Source organism: Melospiza melodia, chromosome 1, assembly GCF_035770615.1.
Source record: "Melospiza melodia melodia isolate bMelMel2 chromosome 1, bMelMel2.pri, whole genome shotgun sequence".
NCBI lineage: Eukaryota > Metazoa > Chordata > Aves > Passeriformes > Passerellidae > Melospiza > Melospiza melodia.
Genome location: NC_086194.1, coordinates 17,289,807 through 17,309,328, shown reverse-complemented (window position 1 = coordinate 17,309,328; position 19,522 = coordinate 17,289,807). Strand labels below are relative to the sequence as shown.

The window sequence follows — 19,522 nt, the reverse complement described above, 5'->3', positions numbered from 1 at the left end:
TGCAGGTTGGATGAGCATAAGCAGGCAGCCCGTTGCTCAAAGAAGCTAGTCATGAGTAGGAAGCAGCTGCCTTGTTTTATGCACACTGTTTGATCTGTGCTGTTGTGGATTTTTCAGATCTTCTGGAAAATCAATCTCAAGAGCTTGAAAGCAGAAATACAACCAAAGTGTAAGAGGAGGCAGAGGGAGCATGCTGTCTTGTAGCACCTATTTTTTTGCCATGCAACAAGTAGTTGCTGCTGCATTCCCACTTGGATGGGTCTGTGAATGAAAAACGTGAAAGGTGTGAGAGAGGTGCTATTTCATTTAGGAAATTCATTTTTTGAGTATGGAGACATGAACACCAATCAGAAAGGTTGATAGTGCTGTATTTAAGTACTGTTTTATCATGATCCAGGTTTGCTTTGCTTACATGCCAACACAGATGTTCTTGGACACTACTGAAAACACTTTCTATCTTCTACTGTTTGAGCATTATACAGTGCAGAGAGATACACCCTGATTATTTCTTTACCTGCCTTTCCACACCAAAGGAGAAGGGTATGCCCCTAAGTGGAAAGGTTTTATGCATAGAAATAGTTAATTCTCAAATCTGTAGATATATGTAGGAAGTTGCCCTGCAGCTACATCTTGTCGCATTAATGACCTGACATCCCAAACCAAACATGCATTTCCAAGTGGTGTCCTCACACAGGAAAGAGCCTGCCTTTTGTCATGACCTTTGACTACTGGACTTGAAATGACCTCTTCTGGACACATGTGTTTTGCCTCCTCTAGGATGAATGCTTCTGATCAAAAATAGCAGACCACACAGTAATGAAACAAGTACAGTGTTCGGTCTGCTCCCCAGTTTTTTAGGCACTGACAAATATGTATATATGTACTTCCAGATTTCAGGAAAGAGGCATAAAGGAGGTAATAAATGAAGTGTGTGTTGACAGGTGAAAGACAACAGTGTACATCTGTGTAACATTGGGTTAGGTGACAGAGCCCCTAATGAAAAAGCTGTGGCATTAGAGATCCAGCATGGATATCCTTACAAACTTTCTCTCTTTAGGATTGATTATTTCAGTACAGGGTGGTCTGGGCTTCTGCTAAATAAATGCCAGATGCCTCAATGTGAATCAGTTGCAGTCAGAGGAGCTTTATTCCACAGAGGGCTGACTAAGTCAGATGGATGCTCTCCCCACAAGTTGATGAGCCAAGCCTTGTTGAGACAAAGCGTACTTACCTTGATAAATCTTCATTGTGTATTTTAGTGGTTGTACTATGTCTTTATAATGACCTAGAGAAGAAGCCTTACAGCTTGCATGTCCCTGTGCTTTCCAAATCCATCCCAAGGTCTGGAGGCCCAGCCCAGCCTGGCAGTGCCCTCTGAGGCTTCGGGGCTGCTGTGGTGCTGCCTCTCAAGGAGAGCTGTTGCACAAGCGCAGATCACTGGGCTGCAGCTGCTCAGAACTTTTAAATGGGTTTTGTTTTGAGCTGATTTTGGCTTTTTTCCACTCTGAATATTGTCTTTAGATGTGACTGCGAAGCTGTGGTCCTTAGTGGTAGCTTACTTACAGATTTGTACTAAAATTCTGTCCAGGCAGTCTGAAGCCAGCTGCATTTCCTAGGATAATGTCTGTTATTGTATGTTAAAGTTTCTCACACTGTAGACATGGCATCAGCATAGGCCACATTGCAGGTGTCTGTGTTTCTGAGCTCCCCTGACTTAATGTGAACTTCTAAGAAAGCAGTTTTTAAAGAACTGGTTTTGAGATCCAGACATCTTCTGCTTCCTCTCCTGGTGCCCCTCCAAAAACAGTCTGCTCTGAGGCTTGCATTCTGGCAGACATCTGTTCCCAGCACTGCTTGGAAATGAAGATGTGGTTGTGTGGAAGAGTAGTGTTTCACTTCAGATAAATTGCACAGCTGTAAATGTGGTCTACTGGCAGGGCAGATTTGCTGCTTGTTTGTGTCTTTCTTATACTATGGCAACAGCCTGTTCCTTTATTTACACACTTCTCACTTGTATTTTGGTATTGTGTGGTATTTTTGGTATTTTTTATTTTGGTAATGTTTGCATTTATATTGCAGTTTAGGTGTTGAGAAGTTCTAGGCACATAAACATGTTGTCGCTTTCTCATAGTCTTGAGGCATGAAAAAACAGAGATGAAAAGTCAGATAAATTGAAAAACTTGTAAACCACAAGAACTCTGAGTGTAACCATTCTGGTCTCCAGGGCATGAATTCAAATGCTACTTCCATCCCTGATCTCCCTGCTTCCTTCACTGCCTTACAGTCTGCAGGCAGCCAGCTCTGCTTCTCTGGCCCTGCTTGCTGTGGAGCAAAGCCACTGCACATGCTCCAGCACACAGGTCCTAGCATCCTTCCTGCTTGTCAGAATCTGCACATAAGTCCAAGTGCTGTCCTTTTGTCCATCTGTACAGTGCAGATGGATGCAGACTGGTTATTGCTGTTTAGCAGTGAGAGAATTTGTTTTTATGGGTGAACATGTCGTCGAGGCACTGTGGTTCCTTTTTTGTGGGACAGGCAAGAACTGGGTCCTCTCAGGACAGCTGCAGTGTCACGCAAACAGAGGAGTGCAGGCTTTATTTTCGGTAGGCTGGAGCACATGTGCTAAGATATCATGGTGATCACTTCTTCAGATTTCTTCTAGATTTTTGAACAGTTTCTTCACTACATATAAGTATTTTGCAGAGGATGAGCAGGGGTACAAAAGTAGCAATAGCAACTTTGGATAAAGGCTTTGGCATATAAGCACTTTATCTAAAAATTGACAGCTGAGTTATATCCAGAATGTAAGATACAAAGCATGCAAATTACCGGATTGGGTTGTAGGGAAAATGCTTTCTAGCCTTTTGATACTGCATTGTATTCGTTGTATATCAGCCTGAAATCAAATGTTAGGTTGTCTACAACCTGTAATCATATAGGAAGCAATGAAAATGGGAGTGCTAAAACCCAAACACATTGATCCAGAAAAAGAGCCAAAAACATAAGCCACTGGTTTAAATTTTTGGAGGCCATATTTACATGGGCAAAAACAATCTTGTATTACCTTTGGATTATATTCAGAATAAAAAATTAAAATTCATGAGCAGCAGATGTGATTAAACTTATCTGTTAGAAGAGTCCATAAGCATCTGTCTCTTGCACCTGCTGATTGGTACTCAGTATTGAAAGACTCAGTAACTATTGAGTGAGTTTGTGGATATCTAGTTACTTGTATTGCCAGCTTTATAATGAACATGAACTTCTTTTGTGTCTTTGTCAGAATTTCTACCTGGCCAACAAAGGGAAGAAAGAAAGCAAAGAAATGAACGATAAAAACAAAGAGGCTTTGCTGGAGGTAAGCCAAATTATTGGGCTGCTGATGCAAATGTCACCAAAACTCTGCCACCATTTGCATCTGCTCTGCAGTAACAGCAAGTAGTTCTTTGTGGGAAATGGTGTAACAACAGGAAGTTCTGTGATCTTGGTGGCTTTGTATCTCAGGTTTAATATGTCGACTTTCCTCTGCATCAGCTGCTCCTCATTAAAAATGCAGATTATTCACCCTTAGGCCAGCCCTTGGGACTTTTTATTGTTAGTAAGGTTGATCAGTACCAAACAATTATCTTCAGGTTAGAAGTGGATTTACTTCTCAACTTATTAGCTGTACTACAACAGAAAAAAGACACACTCACTTTTCCAGAAAGTTTGTTTAATCTCTTCCTTTCCTGCTCAAGTTTTCCTTCAGATGTACACTTGAAAGAGAGAAAACCAGAGTTATTCGAAAGAAAAGATTATTACAGTTCTCCAGGCAAGCAGTTTGGTAAAAGCTCACAAAGAAAATGCTTTTCTCAGGTGACTAAGGACTCACATTTCAAAAGTAGTGCATCTCATGAAAGCACCAGATGTTAACCACCGGAAGTCCTGGTGAATTCTGAGTGAAAACATTAAGTGATAAGTGTGTTGGCATTAAAAATTACCCAACAGTAAGCCCTTCAAGCAAACAATTAGTATATCTAATTAAATAGTGTTTTAAATGCTAGCATGTATTTGAAATTGAAGGCAGAGATTGAGCTGTTTTTAGAACTCTAAGCAGTCTCTAAAGAATCTCTCTACCAAAGTATTTCTCTACAGTCTCTAAAGAATCTCTCTACCAAAGTATTTCTCTACAGAACCTATAAACACTGCAATAGAGGAAAAAACCCAACAACAATATCAACCACTCTGTTCTATAGCCTTCACTGAGCACATCTATGTCTAGTTAAAAGCCTTTGTAGGTTTTTGCTTGACTCCAAGGGATGGAGGTTTTGCAAGCCTTCTTTATCAGTGTGTGAGCACCCAGCATTAGCTTGGAAAAGTTTCCTTTGCCTGTCTAAGATGTCCATCCCCCTAGTAACTGCACTCCCCATGTTCATATGTTCATTGTCACAAGAAATGTCTTTATTTTTCAAGGGAGCATTTTTCTGCTATATATTGATAGGATTGTGCTTAATGGGTTTGTTTTGTGCATTATTATTCTTGTTGCACAGGAAAGCTTCTGTGGGACATCTGTCATTGTGCCAGAGCTTGAAGGGGCCCTTTATTTAAAAGAAGATGGAAAAAAGTCCTGGAAGAGGCGTTATTTTCTTCTACGAGCTTCTGGAATTTATTATGTACCCAGAGGAAAAACCAAGGTCAGGAATCCAAATAATCCTTCTAGCAATAAAACAATTCATGGAGGTGAAAGTGTAGAACTCCCAAGGTGACATTTGAAGAGCACTGTCTGGTGCATCTGAGAGGGCTGAGATTTCCATGGTTCAACTTTGACTACACCACTTGTGCAAATACTAGAATGCAGTCACTGAATCCTCTCACGTTTTTCTCCTCTTGATTTCAAGGGATAGATAAAAAGATTGATAAAATAGTGCTCCTCCAGAAGGCAGGAGGGGAAAGAAAAGCAGCATAATACCTGTCAGCTGGTAGTGAGCTGCCAAAAGCTTCATTGTTATATGGGTTCCCTGTGAAAGAAAATCTTAAAAATTGTCAGGTAAACAAATTTCTTGTCACAAAAAAGGTCTAATTTTACTTTGATACAGACTTTCTGGACTTTCTGCACCAGTTAGCAGCATGTGAAATGCTGGGGTTATTTAATATGTTGGGTTTTTTTTAATACAATGTACCTAGAGAATATGTTGTGTCTTTTATGGCTTTTTAAGACCGTCCTTTACGTGACTCAGAGTAATCTACCTGGCTGAATCAAGTTTACTTACATTTAGTATTAAAAAATATCTAAAGAGTCTGAATTGCCAGCACTGCATGTATTGCACATAAGGGCAGCTGGCTTTTAATTTCCACAGTGATGAGGTAGAACAGTGGATTCTGTGACTGGTGGTTTTTGGTTTTGGGATTTTTGTGTACTGAAAACCACTTCTGTTATCACTGCTCATGGTTCTGCTCACTGTTCTGCTCATGCTTCATATTTACCACTGCTCACTGTTCTGCTCATGCTTCATATTTAGAAATGCTGCTGTTGGTGAAGCTTTACTGTTAGGATTTGTGTTTTGAAACTTAACACTTCTGTCATTTCCTGACTAAAGCACAAAGGGGAAAAAAATTTGTCTTGTAAAGAGATGTTGTGCTGCTGCTCCAGTGACCTGTTTATAACAGAGCCACAGTGAAACACAGATCACCTTGCTGCTTTCACAGCAATTTATTTTGACTTTACCTGACCCTGAGATAATGACTTTCATGCCTCAAATCAGGCTGTACACACAACATCTTATCAATTAGGATCTAGAATGCTATTTAGAAGGCACTTAAGGTGGAAAAAGTGTAAGAGTAGTCAAATGCAAAGTCCATCTTGGACATTTCCTTCCATGCCTCCAACAATGACCAGTAGTACAATGCCAAAGCAAGGCAAGCATGTCCTGAGAGTTACTCAGCCTTTTTTCATCATCCAGTGATACCTGTTCCAGTGACTTTTCATCATAGTGCAAATGAGGGAAGTGCTTTCTTTTTTCAGGTGATAGGCTGTAAACATAGGCTCAGATGGAGAGCACAGTCCCCTTGTTTCAGCTGTTTAGCACTTTACTGCCTGTTTGTCATTACAGGCTGTGTGCCATCCTGCCTGTAACTGAGCAGTTTGAGGAATTGTGTGCTTTAAAGTCACTATATTACCACAACAAATCTAGTTCTCTAGGAGATAGTCACAGCTCTTTAAAATGGTGGCACCGTCATCTGTTTGCCCCTGCATCTGTAACAGGCTTCAGCAACAGGATGCCTATGCCCATGTCTTGGCCATTCCAGAGAAAGTCAAATCTCTTAGTTCAAGTCTGTGTTAATGGTGATCTAAGTGATTGCTGCACTCTGTATTGGAACAGCTGAGGATGAGGTACACGTGTCTGTTGAGGAGATCTAATCTCTGGGACATGAGCAGGATGTTGTGAGGGTGTTAAACATCTCAAAGCACTGCAGTAGAATTCGGTAGAGCTCTTCAGTTAAAGCCCTTAAACTATGACAGTTCATCCCTTGTCAGGGCAGCATGAAAAGTGCACGTGCACCTTGCTCATCATTCAGTTGTGGGCAGAGCAGTCTTTCTTTGAGGTACAGAAATGAATAGTTGGCAGACGATGATATCTTCAGCTGCTGCAGCTGTTTTAAAATTCATCCAATATATTCCTGTTTTCAGTATTTACAAAAAAGCAAAGTTCTGGACTACCTTTGACACTTTGTGCTTGCTGTAAAATACATGGTAAAAGTGAAAATACAGGGGCACGTTCAGATAATTTCATACACATGCTAGTGGTGGTTTTTGTTTCAGGGTTCTTTGTTAACAAACCAGCATCAGTCAGCACTGCTGTCTTAATTTCTTTCTTCAGCATTGCTCTGCTTACATCCCATTCAAAAAAGGGCTGTTAATGGACAGGGTCACAAAACAAAAGCATCAGAATTACAGATAATTTAAACATCTATTTCTGTTAATTGTCTTGCTTTGTCATGTTAACGTTGCTGTGTCATGTTAACATTGCACAAATACATTAAGAGCCTTTGTCCCTTGCATAAAAATCTGTTCCTTGGAAGATAATAACAACTGCATTCATATTGGTCTATCACTATTGCCTGGTTCCTAAAGGAAAGGAACAACACATTATATGGGATGGATTGGAGCACATTTAGGAACTTAAGGATGCCTGAAAAACCGAGGTCCACACACTCACTGACAAAATCTCTGGCATCATCAGCTGCAGCAGAGACAGGAGAAAGAGAGAAGTCCTGTCTACATCTAGTGGGAAGTGTTTCACCACATATCGTACTTGCAAACTCAATTTGTAAATAAAGCCAACTCAAGGGCATATTGTAAAGTATCATGAAGAATGAGAACAGGAGACAAGAACCATCATATGCATATTATATCATACCCCCATATCATATCATACCCCATTTTTAGGGGTAGAGGGAGCTTGTGGTTTGTTGTTTTATTTTTTCTTTTTTTCCCCCCACGATTTCCTGATTTCTCAGTTTAGCCAACAGTGACCATGTGAAATGGCTATTTTTGCATTTCCACACAAAGGATTGCAAAAGTTACTGTAGGCAGAATTCATCACTGAGAAACACCCAGCAACAGAAACCTTGTTACTTTAGCAATATATTGTAAACAAGCAAATGTTATGATAAACAGAAATAGAACGATGCCAAGAAATTTGAGAAAATTCAAAGCAAAACAGATTAAATGTTGCTTATGTCCTGATGAGGTTTGTTTGTTACATGTACAAAAGAAAAATAAGCTCCCAAAGCAATTTAGAACCCCAAACCTTCTTTCTCCACTCAGAATTTTAAGGGTGTGGCTTATTACTGTGGTGTTCTCTTTTGTCATATTAGACATAAGCTAAAATCCCCACACAAAGCAATGAAGCACAGCATAACCAGAACAAGAGCAAAATGTTGAACTGTGTTACAGATCATTCATAATACGTATTGACCCTCTTCCTATTTTTATTTTAAGAAAGCAGACACCTAAAATTAATCCTTGTTTTTTCAGTCAGCTTCACTGTCATTCATGCATTTGATAAAGGTTCTATTAATGAGTTTCACATCAAAATTCAATTTGCTCTAACAATGATGGGCTTGGTTTTCATTTGTAGACATCACGGGATCTGGCATGCTTCCTTCAGTTTGAGAACGTGAACGTGTATTATGGGTATCAGCACAAAGTGAAGTATAAGGCACCTACAGATTACTGCTTTGTCTTAAAGGTAATGTACAAAAAAAAGTTCTGCAAATATCACACGGTTTCTTTTATATGCAAACAGTTGCTATTTACACTAGTGATAAGATAGAGTAACTCCTGCAAAATCATGTGTGATTTCTTCTTTTCTTCCTTATTATCAGCAACATTTAGGACCTTAATTTTATTACTGACAGTCCTGTGATATATGTCTACACTGCATCCTAAAGTTGTCTTCAAACAGGGTTGAATATGCTGACTGTTCAGGTGACTGGACACATTTGGGCAGATGGCACCCAGGGCAGATGTATGATGAGAAGTCTGGCAGTCTCTAATTTTGATGTTATGAGCACTATGGATTATACACCAAAAAGCATGTCTACTTTTTTTGTGGTCTAGTCATACCTGTTGAGGGGTTTGTTGAACTGAGATGCAAAATTTTGCAGGAGTAGGCATCTCATTTGTCATATTTTATTGCACTGCTGTTTCTGGAAGGAAGGAAAAATCCGTTGCTCATCCACTCATGAAAATCAATGCTTGTTCTTGAATAAGTATCTCATTGCTGCCTCTCCAAGTAATAGCACTGCAAATAGGCTGGGAATTCTGCATCCCTCTCAGGAAAAGAAAAGAAGCCCCTGTTTTTCACCGAGTTTAGACAGCAGAAATGAAGTTTGAGGTTGTAGCAATTTGCTATCTGTCATATCACTGTGTACAAGACAGAAGATAATCTTCTTGCTGCTTTTCTTTTTATAGGCGTGCAGTGGGAACAGAGTATCAGAAAGCACAGTATCTTGCCATCTCAGAAAAAAAAGTACAGGAAATATTCACATCAGAGTGTGGTACTTGCAGTACCACATTTCTGGCTGTAGTCACACACTTAAAGCACTTTTTAATTCAGTTCCAAAATGTCTGGTAGCTTAATTTGCATATGGCCAAGCAGAAGTGGTTTATAGACAGATTTATTTTCTGACACAGATGTATTTAATTAACACAGATTAACAGTTTTAGTACTATAGTCTTCCACAAAACACTCTATAAGAGACACAGGTGAGATTTCAAAAGTTAACAGGTGAGCATTGCTTCTGAAAAGTACAACCTTTTATGAAAAAAGGGGAAAGGGAGCTGATGTTTAAAAAAAGAGGAAATTGATTTCTAAACAGATGACTGGTCTAAGAAATACCTGACTAATTTATTAACAGTTATTCACATCCTGTTCACGTGAAAATAAAAGCATGATTTTTGAATGCATGTAGCAATGTGTTTAACTGTTCATAATAGTTAGGTGGACTTTCTGGACTTACTGCCATCTTTTCTGAAAAGAGGTATGCTATTTACACTAGCAAAAAGTCACCTCAACTAAAATTCTTGCTTTATCTCATGTGTGATGTTAGTGCTGTATCTTCAATGTGGAATTGGAGGAACAAAATCAAAAGCTTACACAGGAAAGCTTCATGTCTGATAGGTTTATAAATGTATGAAACCTACTTAGCAAATTGTGTTTGCTCTGATGCTTCTAAAATGTGTTTGCAGTACACTAGAAAAAACATTGTATCAATAATTATTTTTGAACAATGTAACTTAGTGATTAATAGATTTTGTTACCGTGCTTGTTCTTCCTTTTAATTACTACAAATCATCATTGAGTAGGTTCTTTATGCGCTCAGTTTCAGACTTGGCTTTTTTTAATGGCTGACTTGCAGTGGCTGGAGTTGGTCAGGAGGTACAGGCAAATACTGATGTCTTCATATTTCTGTTGTTTCAGAATTGAAAGTCTGCCACTTAGTGTGGCTTTCTGAGGGTGGTGAAGAGTTTAATATTTATTATAATTTCTGTACATTAATTTGAATTCTATATATAAATAGAGTATTAATTCTACTTTTTAAAGCCATGCTGCTGAAATTAGTTCTCTCATATCCTTGGCTTACCTTTGGAGGCTGGAGCTGAGGATGTAAACATCTTGAGATCTGTGGGCTGAGGGAAAGAGCAAAGTTAAATGTCAGTCTCTCTGATTGGATCCTTGGTGACACAGAAGTGTGTGGATGGTAACACTGAGCCATTTATCACACTTAGTCACATTTTTGTCCTGTCTGATTTGATCTGTAAGTCTCCCAGAAGAAAATCTCTCTTGCTGAGAGACACTTGTCGTGACATGTCAAAGGAAAACAAACCATCATTCTTGAGATATTTCTCATCCTGCCATATTTTGCAAATGAAGTCCTCAAGAAGAAATAACAGTACTCTCACAGACAGGTGAAGTGAGGAGAAGGCAACAGATTTAATGGGTAAACATTTGTTTTTATGATACAGGAAGCCTAGTAATTTTGGAGGAATTTGGATGCCCAGCTCAGTCCAAGCCAGTTGGAAATTTCTGCACAGCCAAGGCTCTGCTGTGTTTTCACAGCTCTTCCATTCCCCTATGTGTGCCTGGCCACAGAGGGCAGGATAAGATTATCTGTCTAACAAGTGGGGGAAGGTAACTGAAAGAGTAGCAGCCACAGCCCATGCTAGCTGTTCACTGAGGTGGCTGTAAAGCAAAGGAAATATTTGGGGAAAAAAGAGTCTGGAAGCCTTTATTAGCTCTGGCAAGCTGTAATGCCTCTTGGAAAGTTTTTAATAGCATGCCACTACATTTTTTAAAGAATTAAAATTTTTAAGAGTTTAAAAATTTCTATCTGAGGACCCCTTAGGAACTGCTATGTCAAAACAGTGAGCAGTCATCAGCCAAGTCACTTGCTCTGCTGTGTTTCAAACATAACAAAAGAACCTGCCCAGCTCAGAGGCAAGAGCCTGTACTTTGTAGTACAGGAGAAATGCAAGGGTGTAACAGCTTCAGCAGTACCTTGCTTCTGTGCTGGGTGGAAAACCCTGCTGAATTCAGAACTATATTTTCCCAGCTTTGTGAACTGAGTTGAAAGAATACCATATTCATTTCTCAGTGGTTAAGCTATTGGCATCTTTACTTCAAAACCAGGGACATGCCCTTTGTTCATACAAATGGCAGCAAATGGCCAGTAAGGTAGGCTGGTTTGGAGTTGAATATGGCCTAATACTTAAAGGAGGTGTTCTTTCTTTTCCTCCAGTCCCCAGTTGTATGATGAGCCTCCTAAACAAATAATGTATGTATATTTGTAGTATTTGTTCCTGCTTTGAAGGTCTTGTCTCACATTAGCAGGGAGAAAAGAGAAAGCATTTACTTCCCACCCACCCTCAGTCTTGGTCATCTTTATGCCGAGTCTTTATGGAGGGAATAGCACTCAGGAAAAATTTTAAGAGTGAGCAGAGCATTCTTGCCATTTTTACATCTATGTTCCAGGCATTGCCAGGAATGTAAAGAGAATGCAAACACTGTAACTAATGTTAACCACAGTCCTGGTGACCTGGTTTTAGCCAGAATGAGATTTTTCAGGTTGACTGGCACAGCCCTGAATAATATGGGTGTTGCCTCAAAGTCTTCATGACATTTCTTTGACTGATGCTTCCCTTTGATCTCTCTAAATGGGATGTGGCCTTTTTCTCCAGTTTCTTGTCCTTGGCTACAGTCAGGTATGGGGCTTGCAGAGACAGTGAGCTTTTGGTCACAGTGCCTGTCCCAGCTGACATGCATCCAGTCACCATCCAGAGCTGCTCCCTCTGTCCTGTTTCTTGTATAATCTAGGTGTTTCGTTTCAACTTCAGTGATCATACCTGGGTTATATAGCTGATGCTGGCTTGGGTGCTGGTATTAGTCTCGCAACAAGATCATGCACATCATGGGCAGGTTGCTTTGCTACTTAGCCTGAAGCTGTGGTGGTTTTTGCAGCCTGGGATATTGGAGCTGCACCTAAACTAGCTCAAATATAAGTATTCTTATCTGGATATTCCTCTTACAACTGGAGAAGCAGGATGTGTTGTGAGTGCTCCTTGTGTATCATTTGTTCCCATTATGTCAGCACCCCACTGTATATTCTATACCTCAGCACAAAAATTAGATGTGCCTTGCTTATTTGTTAATAATCATGACACTGAGGAGATAATGGGCAAAAGGGTGGGGTGCCAGAAGCAATTAAACATCACAGTGTTTACTAGCAAAAGAGGGAGCATTTTGCTGAGCTTATTCAGAAGTTTCCTTTCAGGATGATTCAGGAGACAACTGCAATAACAGAACAAAGCAGCTACTTCCCCATATCAGGCAACAGAAAGCCCAGCTGTGACCAACCAGAAGGAGAACAGTTGGCTCCTTCTGCTTTGGAGGGGAGAGCAGGACCACCTTTAGCTCTGTGTGTGCAGCAGAGCAGGACTGATGTGCCTGGGTCCTCAGGGCAAGACTGCAGCTTGGCACAGAGCCTCCAATGGAGTTGGCTTTCAGGAATCCTAAGGCTTTGGGGCAACTAAAAACGAACTGTGCTTTATTTCCCATTGGCTATTTGGTCTGTGCTGAGCTTTAAACTTCTTCAGTGTACTTGCTCTATACCACTTCATCCCTCAAAGGAAGTCCCACATTTCAAAATCCTGGAACAACACAAAGAACTCTCAGAATATTAAAAAAAGAGCCTCTGAGTATAAGAAATATTTTTTTTTGACATCTGCTCTTGTAAATATGCAGATGTCATAAACTCAACCTGTTTAATGCTTTCATAAATTTAAAGATCCCACCCTTCTCTTTGACATCAGATAAAGTGAGTCTTTTCCTAATAGAGATCTCCATATGCAGAGAAGAGGAAAGGAAAGGTCAGCCGAGTTTGAAAAAAGACCCTCACTCAAACCTGCCTCTCTCGAGTTTGGATTTGTCACTCTGTTCCCAGCAGAGGAGGCAGGAGAGGGTCACAGCACAGCTCTCTGTGCCACCCTGCACAGGGTGCTGCCCACTCCTGGGAGAGCAGTGGTGAGGGAGAAAAATTCTCTCTGCTTTCCAGCAAAAATATATTCACACACAGCAAGTAGGAAGGGTTTAGTTGCTCAGAACCACCTTTGCATTTACAAATGTGTGGTTTTACATCTAGATTCCCTGCAAATTTTCTCATTCGCCATCTCACGTTATATGGGAATTGCTGTGGAAGTAAATGAGACCTTTAATTATTTATTTTATATTCTGAAACTGAAAGCCCACAAAAATAAGGCATTTCACCAGAAAGGAAGGGATCTGCCCATCATGCTAGCTACAGCATCTATTGCACTGAGCAGACATGGTGACTGTAATGTTCATTTTGTGGATTGTCTCTGTGTGTGCATGCGCACGCCTGCTCATCCAGGAGCTGATTTTGTCCCACCATGTTGAAAAATCTTTCAAAGCAGACAAATAGCAAGGTAATCTATATGCAAATTTGCTGGTTTAGTCAGTCTGATGTGCCTGTGACAAAGAGTGGATTTAATTATAGTTTATTGGTGCTGGTTATGCTTGAGTAATCTGAAGGTAATGGTGCATAATGCTGAATTAATCTAGGATGAAAAAAATTGGTTTCCTGGGGATAAACTGAGACAAAGGGAAATCATCCTCTATTTCTACAGCTGGGTACATTTTCCTGTGCAATCAAAACAGTTAAGTTTTCCTGGCATCATTTGACACCATTATTTTTAAAAAGAATTCTAATTGTTCAAAGAATTTTGAAAGTAAATTTTCAAAAAGAATAGCTTGTTTGCAATAGCAGCATCATTTTAGCAGGTGATTTGGCATTTAGCTGCTTCTTTCCTGCTTCCCTCCTCCCTCACACCGTGTGCTCCATGCAGGCTGAGTCATGTACACAATGCATTCAACACAAAGACAGTTAAAAAGGTAGAAGGTCAGAATTAGAGTGTTTGAGATAGAAAACACTAGGAATAACAACTATGTAGAACAAATGGCTAGTGCAGGAAACAAAGATAGAAAGCAGGAGATTTTTATTTTTTTTAATGTGAAAGATGTGGAAATTGTTTTGGTATGAATGCTTCAGATAAGTGTTTCAGAGTAAATTCATTGCTAGGTTAACTGAGAAAACAGAAGTAGAAACACTTTTTATTGCAGAACACTTTCAGGTATGTGGGGTTACAGTCATGTACATGCACAGTTTTGCCAGATTAATGTATAAACAGCAGGGAGAATAAAGACAGAGAATGGACAGGGAGAAATTGAATATGATAGCTTTGGAAAATATTGCTCCCTGCATAAAGCAGACCTCTTTGGTTACAATGGCTATTATATATATTTTTAATGGCCTAAAATTTTTGCCTCAGGTCATTAGAGAAATATAGGTCAAAAGAATAATTTCCTTAATAATAGAGCAATTACTCTTTTATACATAGAGCTCACACATCTTCAAGAGATCAGTTAAATATGATCATCTTCATGCCAGGGGTGCATAGCACCTGAATTTGACCATGATAAATAGTAGATTACAAATCTGAACCATTTCAATGTGACTTTTGAAAGGTAATGACTATTAATTCTAATTCCAGCCATGGGAGCCAGTGTAGTCTCAGCTTTTCAGGGAAGCTAGTTCAACACAGCACAAGTTCATTGGTAGTAGTTAAGGTATCCAAAAGCACTGAGCATTTTGTTAAAATTCAGCCAAAAGCCAAAGCTTCTGATCCAAAGTTAGTCACTCTTTATGCTTCTGGCTATTGTTTCTGCCTCAGAGACTGAGCAATGATCCATATATTTTGGGGCAAGGAATGCAATGAGATGCCTGAATAACTTCTGTTTACTTTTCATCTTCAGTGTTGGAAGAAGGCAACTCAAAAGAACATTTTATTGGGATATCTCCAGTTTCATGCACACATGGCCTTCAGTCATTTGTTTTGGCAGATACAACAGAAACCACATCATTCAGTTCCCATTTCTTCAAGTTTTCAATGTATTTTATCTTTTATTCCTTAGGCAAAGAGTTTACTTTATATCTGAAAATGCTATCTGTGGACAAATATTTTTTAACCCTCTTTAGAAAACAAACTTTATATTCCAGTGCTTCTGCTTTTTTTATCTCTAGACAGTTGATACTTACAGAAGAGACAATGTGACAGGGGAGAATGCTAGGTTCTGTTCCAAGCCTCTTCAGTGCTTTTCTGGGTGAAACATGGCACATCCTTTTTCAGCATGATGTTTGAGATGCTCAGATCTTAGTACCTACAAAATCAGGCTCAATGATGTGACTAATTCATCATTATTAATAGTTTTGACATTGAAAGATGAAAGTTCACTATAATCCATATTATTTCAAAACACTATTCATTTTTTTTTTATTTGAGAAAAATTCTGGAGAGCCTTTCTACTTGCATATTTCCACTTTTAAACTATAACTTCTAGAGTTGTTACTGTTTAAGCAGTTGTCTTTCATAATTCATTTTGGTGCTGCGTATTTCATAGGCAAAGGTGCTAAACCTTCCAGAGATGTTTTCACTTTGCTGTCAGATGATTTTAATGATCCTTTAAAGACATGGTATGCACCCTATAGCAAAATAAGTTACCTGTGTATGAGGTGTGGCATACTGGTTAGTGGTTTTCTGCAGTATTTCTCACATAGCTGTTATTGATGTTGTTGACCTCTGTGGTGTCACAGACAAGTTATTACACAGACTCTGAATCTAGTTTAGTAAAACCAGACTACAGCTGCTTATGTCTGTGTGCTGGACTAAACACTCTCCTGAGACACAGGAGCTGTGAAAGGAGGAAATTGGTCCACACAGAATCATAGAATTGTTTAGGGTTCTTCATACCAAGTCAGCATTTCCAGGCACTTCCAGCTGCCTAGGTTCTTCTTCAAATTGCTTATTCTGAGTTATCATTTTAATGCACTATGTAGTAGATTTTGTGTGAAGCTTTAAGTGGAAAATTGAGCTTGTAAAGGTCAGCATTGAGAGCTGAGACTTCTGCCATTGTACTGCCAAAGCAATTCCACTATGATACAGTTCCTCCAAGTGAGCAAATGGTGGGGTGGGTGTGCTGTGACAATCCTTGGCTGAAACATTTTACCTTCCTGCCTAAAGTGGCAAGCTTCATGCATCTAAAAACCACAAGAAGCCAAACGTCTCCATCTGAGCCAGTTACTAATAATCTTGTATGGGTAGGAATTTTCAGGGCTAAGCTTGGTGCTGCTGGTGTTTGTTCCTGTGGTCTGGCCTTGCAGACAGCTGCTGCCTGGAACAGTCCTCTTAGGCCTGATCCAAAGCTCTTGTGAGGTGAGAGGGATATTTCCAGTTGACCTCAGGGTCTGTGGTTCCAGTAATGAGTTAATCTTTATGTGTCATTCATAAAGTTGCATGTAAAAAGAGCCAGTGCTGCTGCTGCTTCTGGGAAAATGAGATTCATTACAGTTCTCAGCTGTGACAAAGAGATTATACAGGGTGTCTGCATGGCTCTGAGGCGTCTGACCTTCCTTTTCAGAGCTGGAGGTTCAGCAGCCTGTAGTTTGGTCCCTAATTGACAGCACATATTTGTGACTGTGCACTTAATCATGGTTGCCGATTGGAGTAATTTAATCAAGGAACTGATTGGGGCAATTTGGAATAGGTCCCACTGGTGAATATCAGTAGTTGAGATGGATTGCCTGGTGGAGACAATAGCCAGCAAATGACAGGGTAAAGGGTAGCCAGTGAGTAACTCACATGTTATCCAGCAAGGGATACCGTCACCTTGTTCACTGACTATTCCCCCTCAATTTCTCAGGATTGTGAGACCCCCCACAGTCTGAAAATATTCATGGGCAGGGTAAGGAGTGAGTTAAGGAAATTTGCTGATGATATTATTCAGATCATTGAGGAAAGGGCAGACTGAGCAATTCTGGAAGGCCATTTTGAGGCTGAGATTCAGTGCTCAGTAGTTGTCAGATATATAAATCAAGGATTAGGAATTACTAGGAAAGACACAGATGATAAAACAGCAAATGTTGCCTTACAGGGCACAAGTTCATGGTTTCTGTTCACCTGTGCAGTTCTGATCCTCTCATATCAAAGAGAATATATAATAGACTTGTAAAATATCAAGCAGGAGCAATAAGGATAAGCAAAGGTAAGGAATTACTTTGACTTGAAGAATGACTGAAGAGACTAGAAGCCTGTGGGCTAGAAAGGGTATGATGAGGATCTCTAGGCTCAGGAGTGGCATGGAAAGGTCTGGCTAGGGGTCAGACATTCAGTGTCTCTTCCAAAACAAGAATGTTACACAAAGCTAATGGCAGTCAGGTTCAGAGGAGGGGGTGGCTCTTCATAGAGTGTGTGACAAACTTGATAAAGTTGTTGCTAAAAGGTGTTGTGGATGCCAGAACTTTCTTTGTGCTCAGTAAAAACTGAAGAAGTACCTGGAAGAGAGCTATTTATGTAGAAACCCTATGATTCTCAGAAAACCACCAAAAATCATTGCAGACAGAGAGCTACAGAGAAGGAAGTATCATACATCCTTATCTTGTACTTCCTCTTGCCCCCTGTCTGGCCACTCTCAGAGTCCAGGTGCTGGGTTCAGGGAACTTTGATCTGACACAGGACAGGTGTTCTTGTGGAACTGGTATTTCCACAGGGTGCCCCAGGGCAGAGGGCTGCAGCAGCCTCTCCTGAGCACCCCAGAATCAGATCCCCCCCGTGGCAGGGCTGTGTGTGTGTGCAGCACCATCACCTAGCTTGCTCCAGGCCTTGACCTCCTCTGCCTTGTTATGCAGTGTGGACATTCTTCCAGGTGTCTGCATGAACCATTTTTTAAATTATGGAAGCCTTCTATTTTTGCTCGGAATAAAAATTCACTCTGGTAGGTGTGGTGTTTAAAAATGGGGGGGGAATATGTAGATGCAATGGATTTCTTGCCATGAAAAAGGAGGGGAAGGAAAAGCTCCCTTTTTTCCTTTTTTAAAGGTTTGGGTGCCATCTGCTGGGTTCAGTAGGACCTTACACACTAAAGCAAAAATGCTGGTTGCTGGTTGAGAGGTGCCTGAAGAACTGATTTTACAAGGGTTTCAGTGTATTTGCACCTCTTGGTTCTTTTGTCTCCATTGGTGATAACATAACCCAGGTATATGGGATGTACTCTGTCACACAGAAAAGTGCCTGCTTGCATTTCCCTTTTTAAGGTACCATTCAGGCTGAATTCTCTGATTTTCACTGTGTTTGGTCACCTAATGGGGAAATAGTGGAAGGAAACAAGGATTTTTGGGGCATTGTGTCCCAGCCATGTCTTGTGCTAGCAGAGCCTACTCTGAGCAGCATTCAGGCTCTCTGAGGCTGTGGGAGACAAGGACAGGCAGATGCTGGGAGCTAGAGCAGGCTCTTTGTCCAGGGGCCTAGTTACTGCCTTGTTTGATACGTGGCAGAGGTGTATAAAAACAAGATACAGCCCTGTACACTGGGCTGTGTGAAGGGGTGATGTGTGGGTACCAGGTGGGTGGGTGTGGGGTACCACAAGGTGGGCACAGCCCCAGCTCTGCAGTTAAGACACGAGGTGGCAGTGAGCTGGCACCTCTGGGCTTGCACTGGGAGCTGTCCCTTGCTCTCAAGCTGGGAGTGCCCCAGAGCAAGGTGATGGAATGAGGCAGCCACGGGCACTGCCAGAGTCAGAAGCAGACTCAGTATATTCATTGTCCAGCTGGTCCATTGGCCAGCTCTGTGTTTGCAGACTGGGACCAGTGTGAGCAGGGGAGTACAAACATGCGGGGACTTGTGACATGGTTACAAGTAGTAATAAGGGTAATATCCCTTTGTTTTTTCTCTTCCTCACAGTTATCTCCATGGTATGTTCCCTCTCACTCCATAATTTGATGATACGGGGCTTTGGCAGCAATAGTGGCTTGTGCAGTCCTCTCATCCATCCCTTGCTACTCCTTCTCTCCCCAAGCCACAATGTTCCTTATTCCCTTGCCCTGTGTGAGGTCAGGCTGTGGGCTGCTGGATTTAAAAACAAAAAAACCAAAGCTACAGTGTGATGAAATGGGTTATATTTAACCCAGACCAGTTCCGTTTTTGGGTTTGTTTTTTTTTTTAATCAGAACGTGGCCTCCTGAGCAGCTGGGTCAGGACAAGCAAGGGAAGCCTGGTGTCTGCAGTGCTGGGCAGGGAGCAAGGGACACGTGGCTGAGGAGCGAGTCTGCTGTGTTTGGCCCTGCTTTTGGGTCACCCAGCTGTGGGCAGGCTTGGCTCTGCAGCAGGACATCCCAGCCAGCAGCAGATATTTGTGAGCAGGTGGCACCTGCGTGAGCCAGAGGCTGGCAGTGCTCTGTGCTGGGAGGGACCTTGCTGAGTTCCCCATGTGCAGCACTGCTCTGCTTTGGGGGCTTAATGACACCTCTAAACCCAGTGTCCATGCTAGGTGGGGGTGTGCTTTGAATTTTTTACTGCACAGGCTGAAAAGACAGCGAATCCCTGGAGCATATTTAGCTACTCTTTGTGCATTCA

General features: G+C 40.9%; 1 protein-coding gene across 3 annotated transcripts in view; it reads left to right on the top strand.

Annotated features, from left to right (window-relative positions):
• APBB1IP (amyloid beta precursor protein binding family B member 1 interacting protein) overlaps nucleotides 1–19,522 on the top strand; it is a 63,580-nt gene that overhangs the window by 34,523 nt on the left and 9,535 nt on the right. For all 3 annotated transcript variants that reach the window (XM_063149484.1, XM_063149474.1, XM_063149495.1), the window contains 3 exons: nucleotides 3,281–3,355; nucleotides 4,527–4,670; nucleotides 8,118–8,228. In XM_063149484.1, coding sequence (XP_063005554.1) covers nucleotides 3,281–3,355; nucleotides 4,527–4,670; nucleotides 8,118–8,228 — 330 coding nt within the window. The remainder of the gene's footprint in view (nucleotides 1–3,280; nucleotides 3,356–4,526; nucleotides 4,671–8,117; nucleotides 8,229–19,522) is intronic.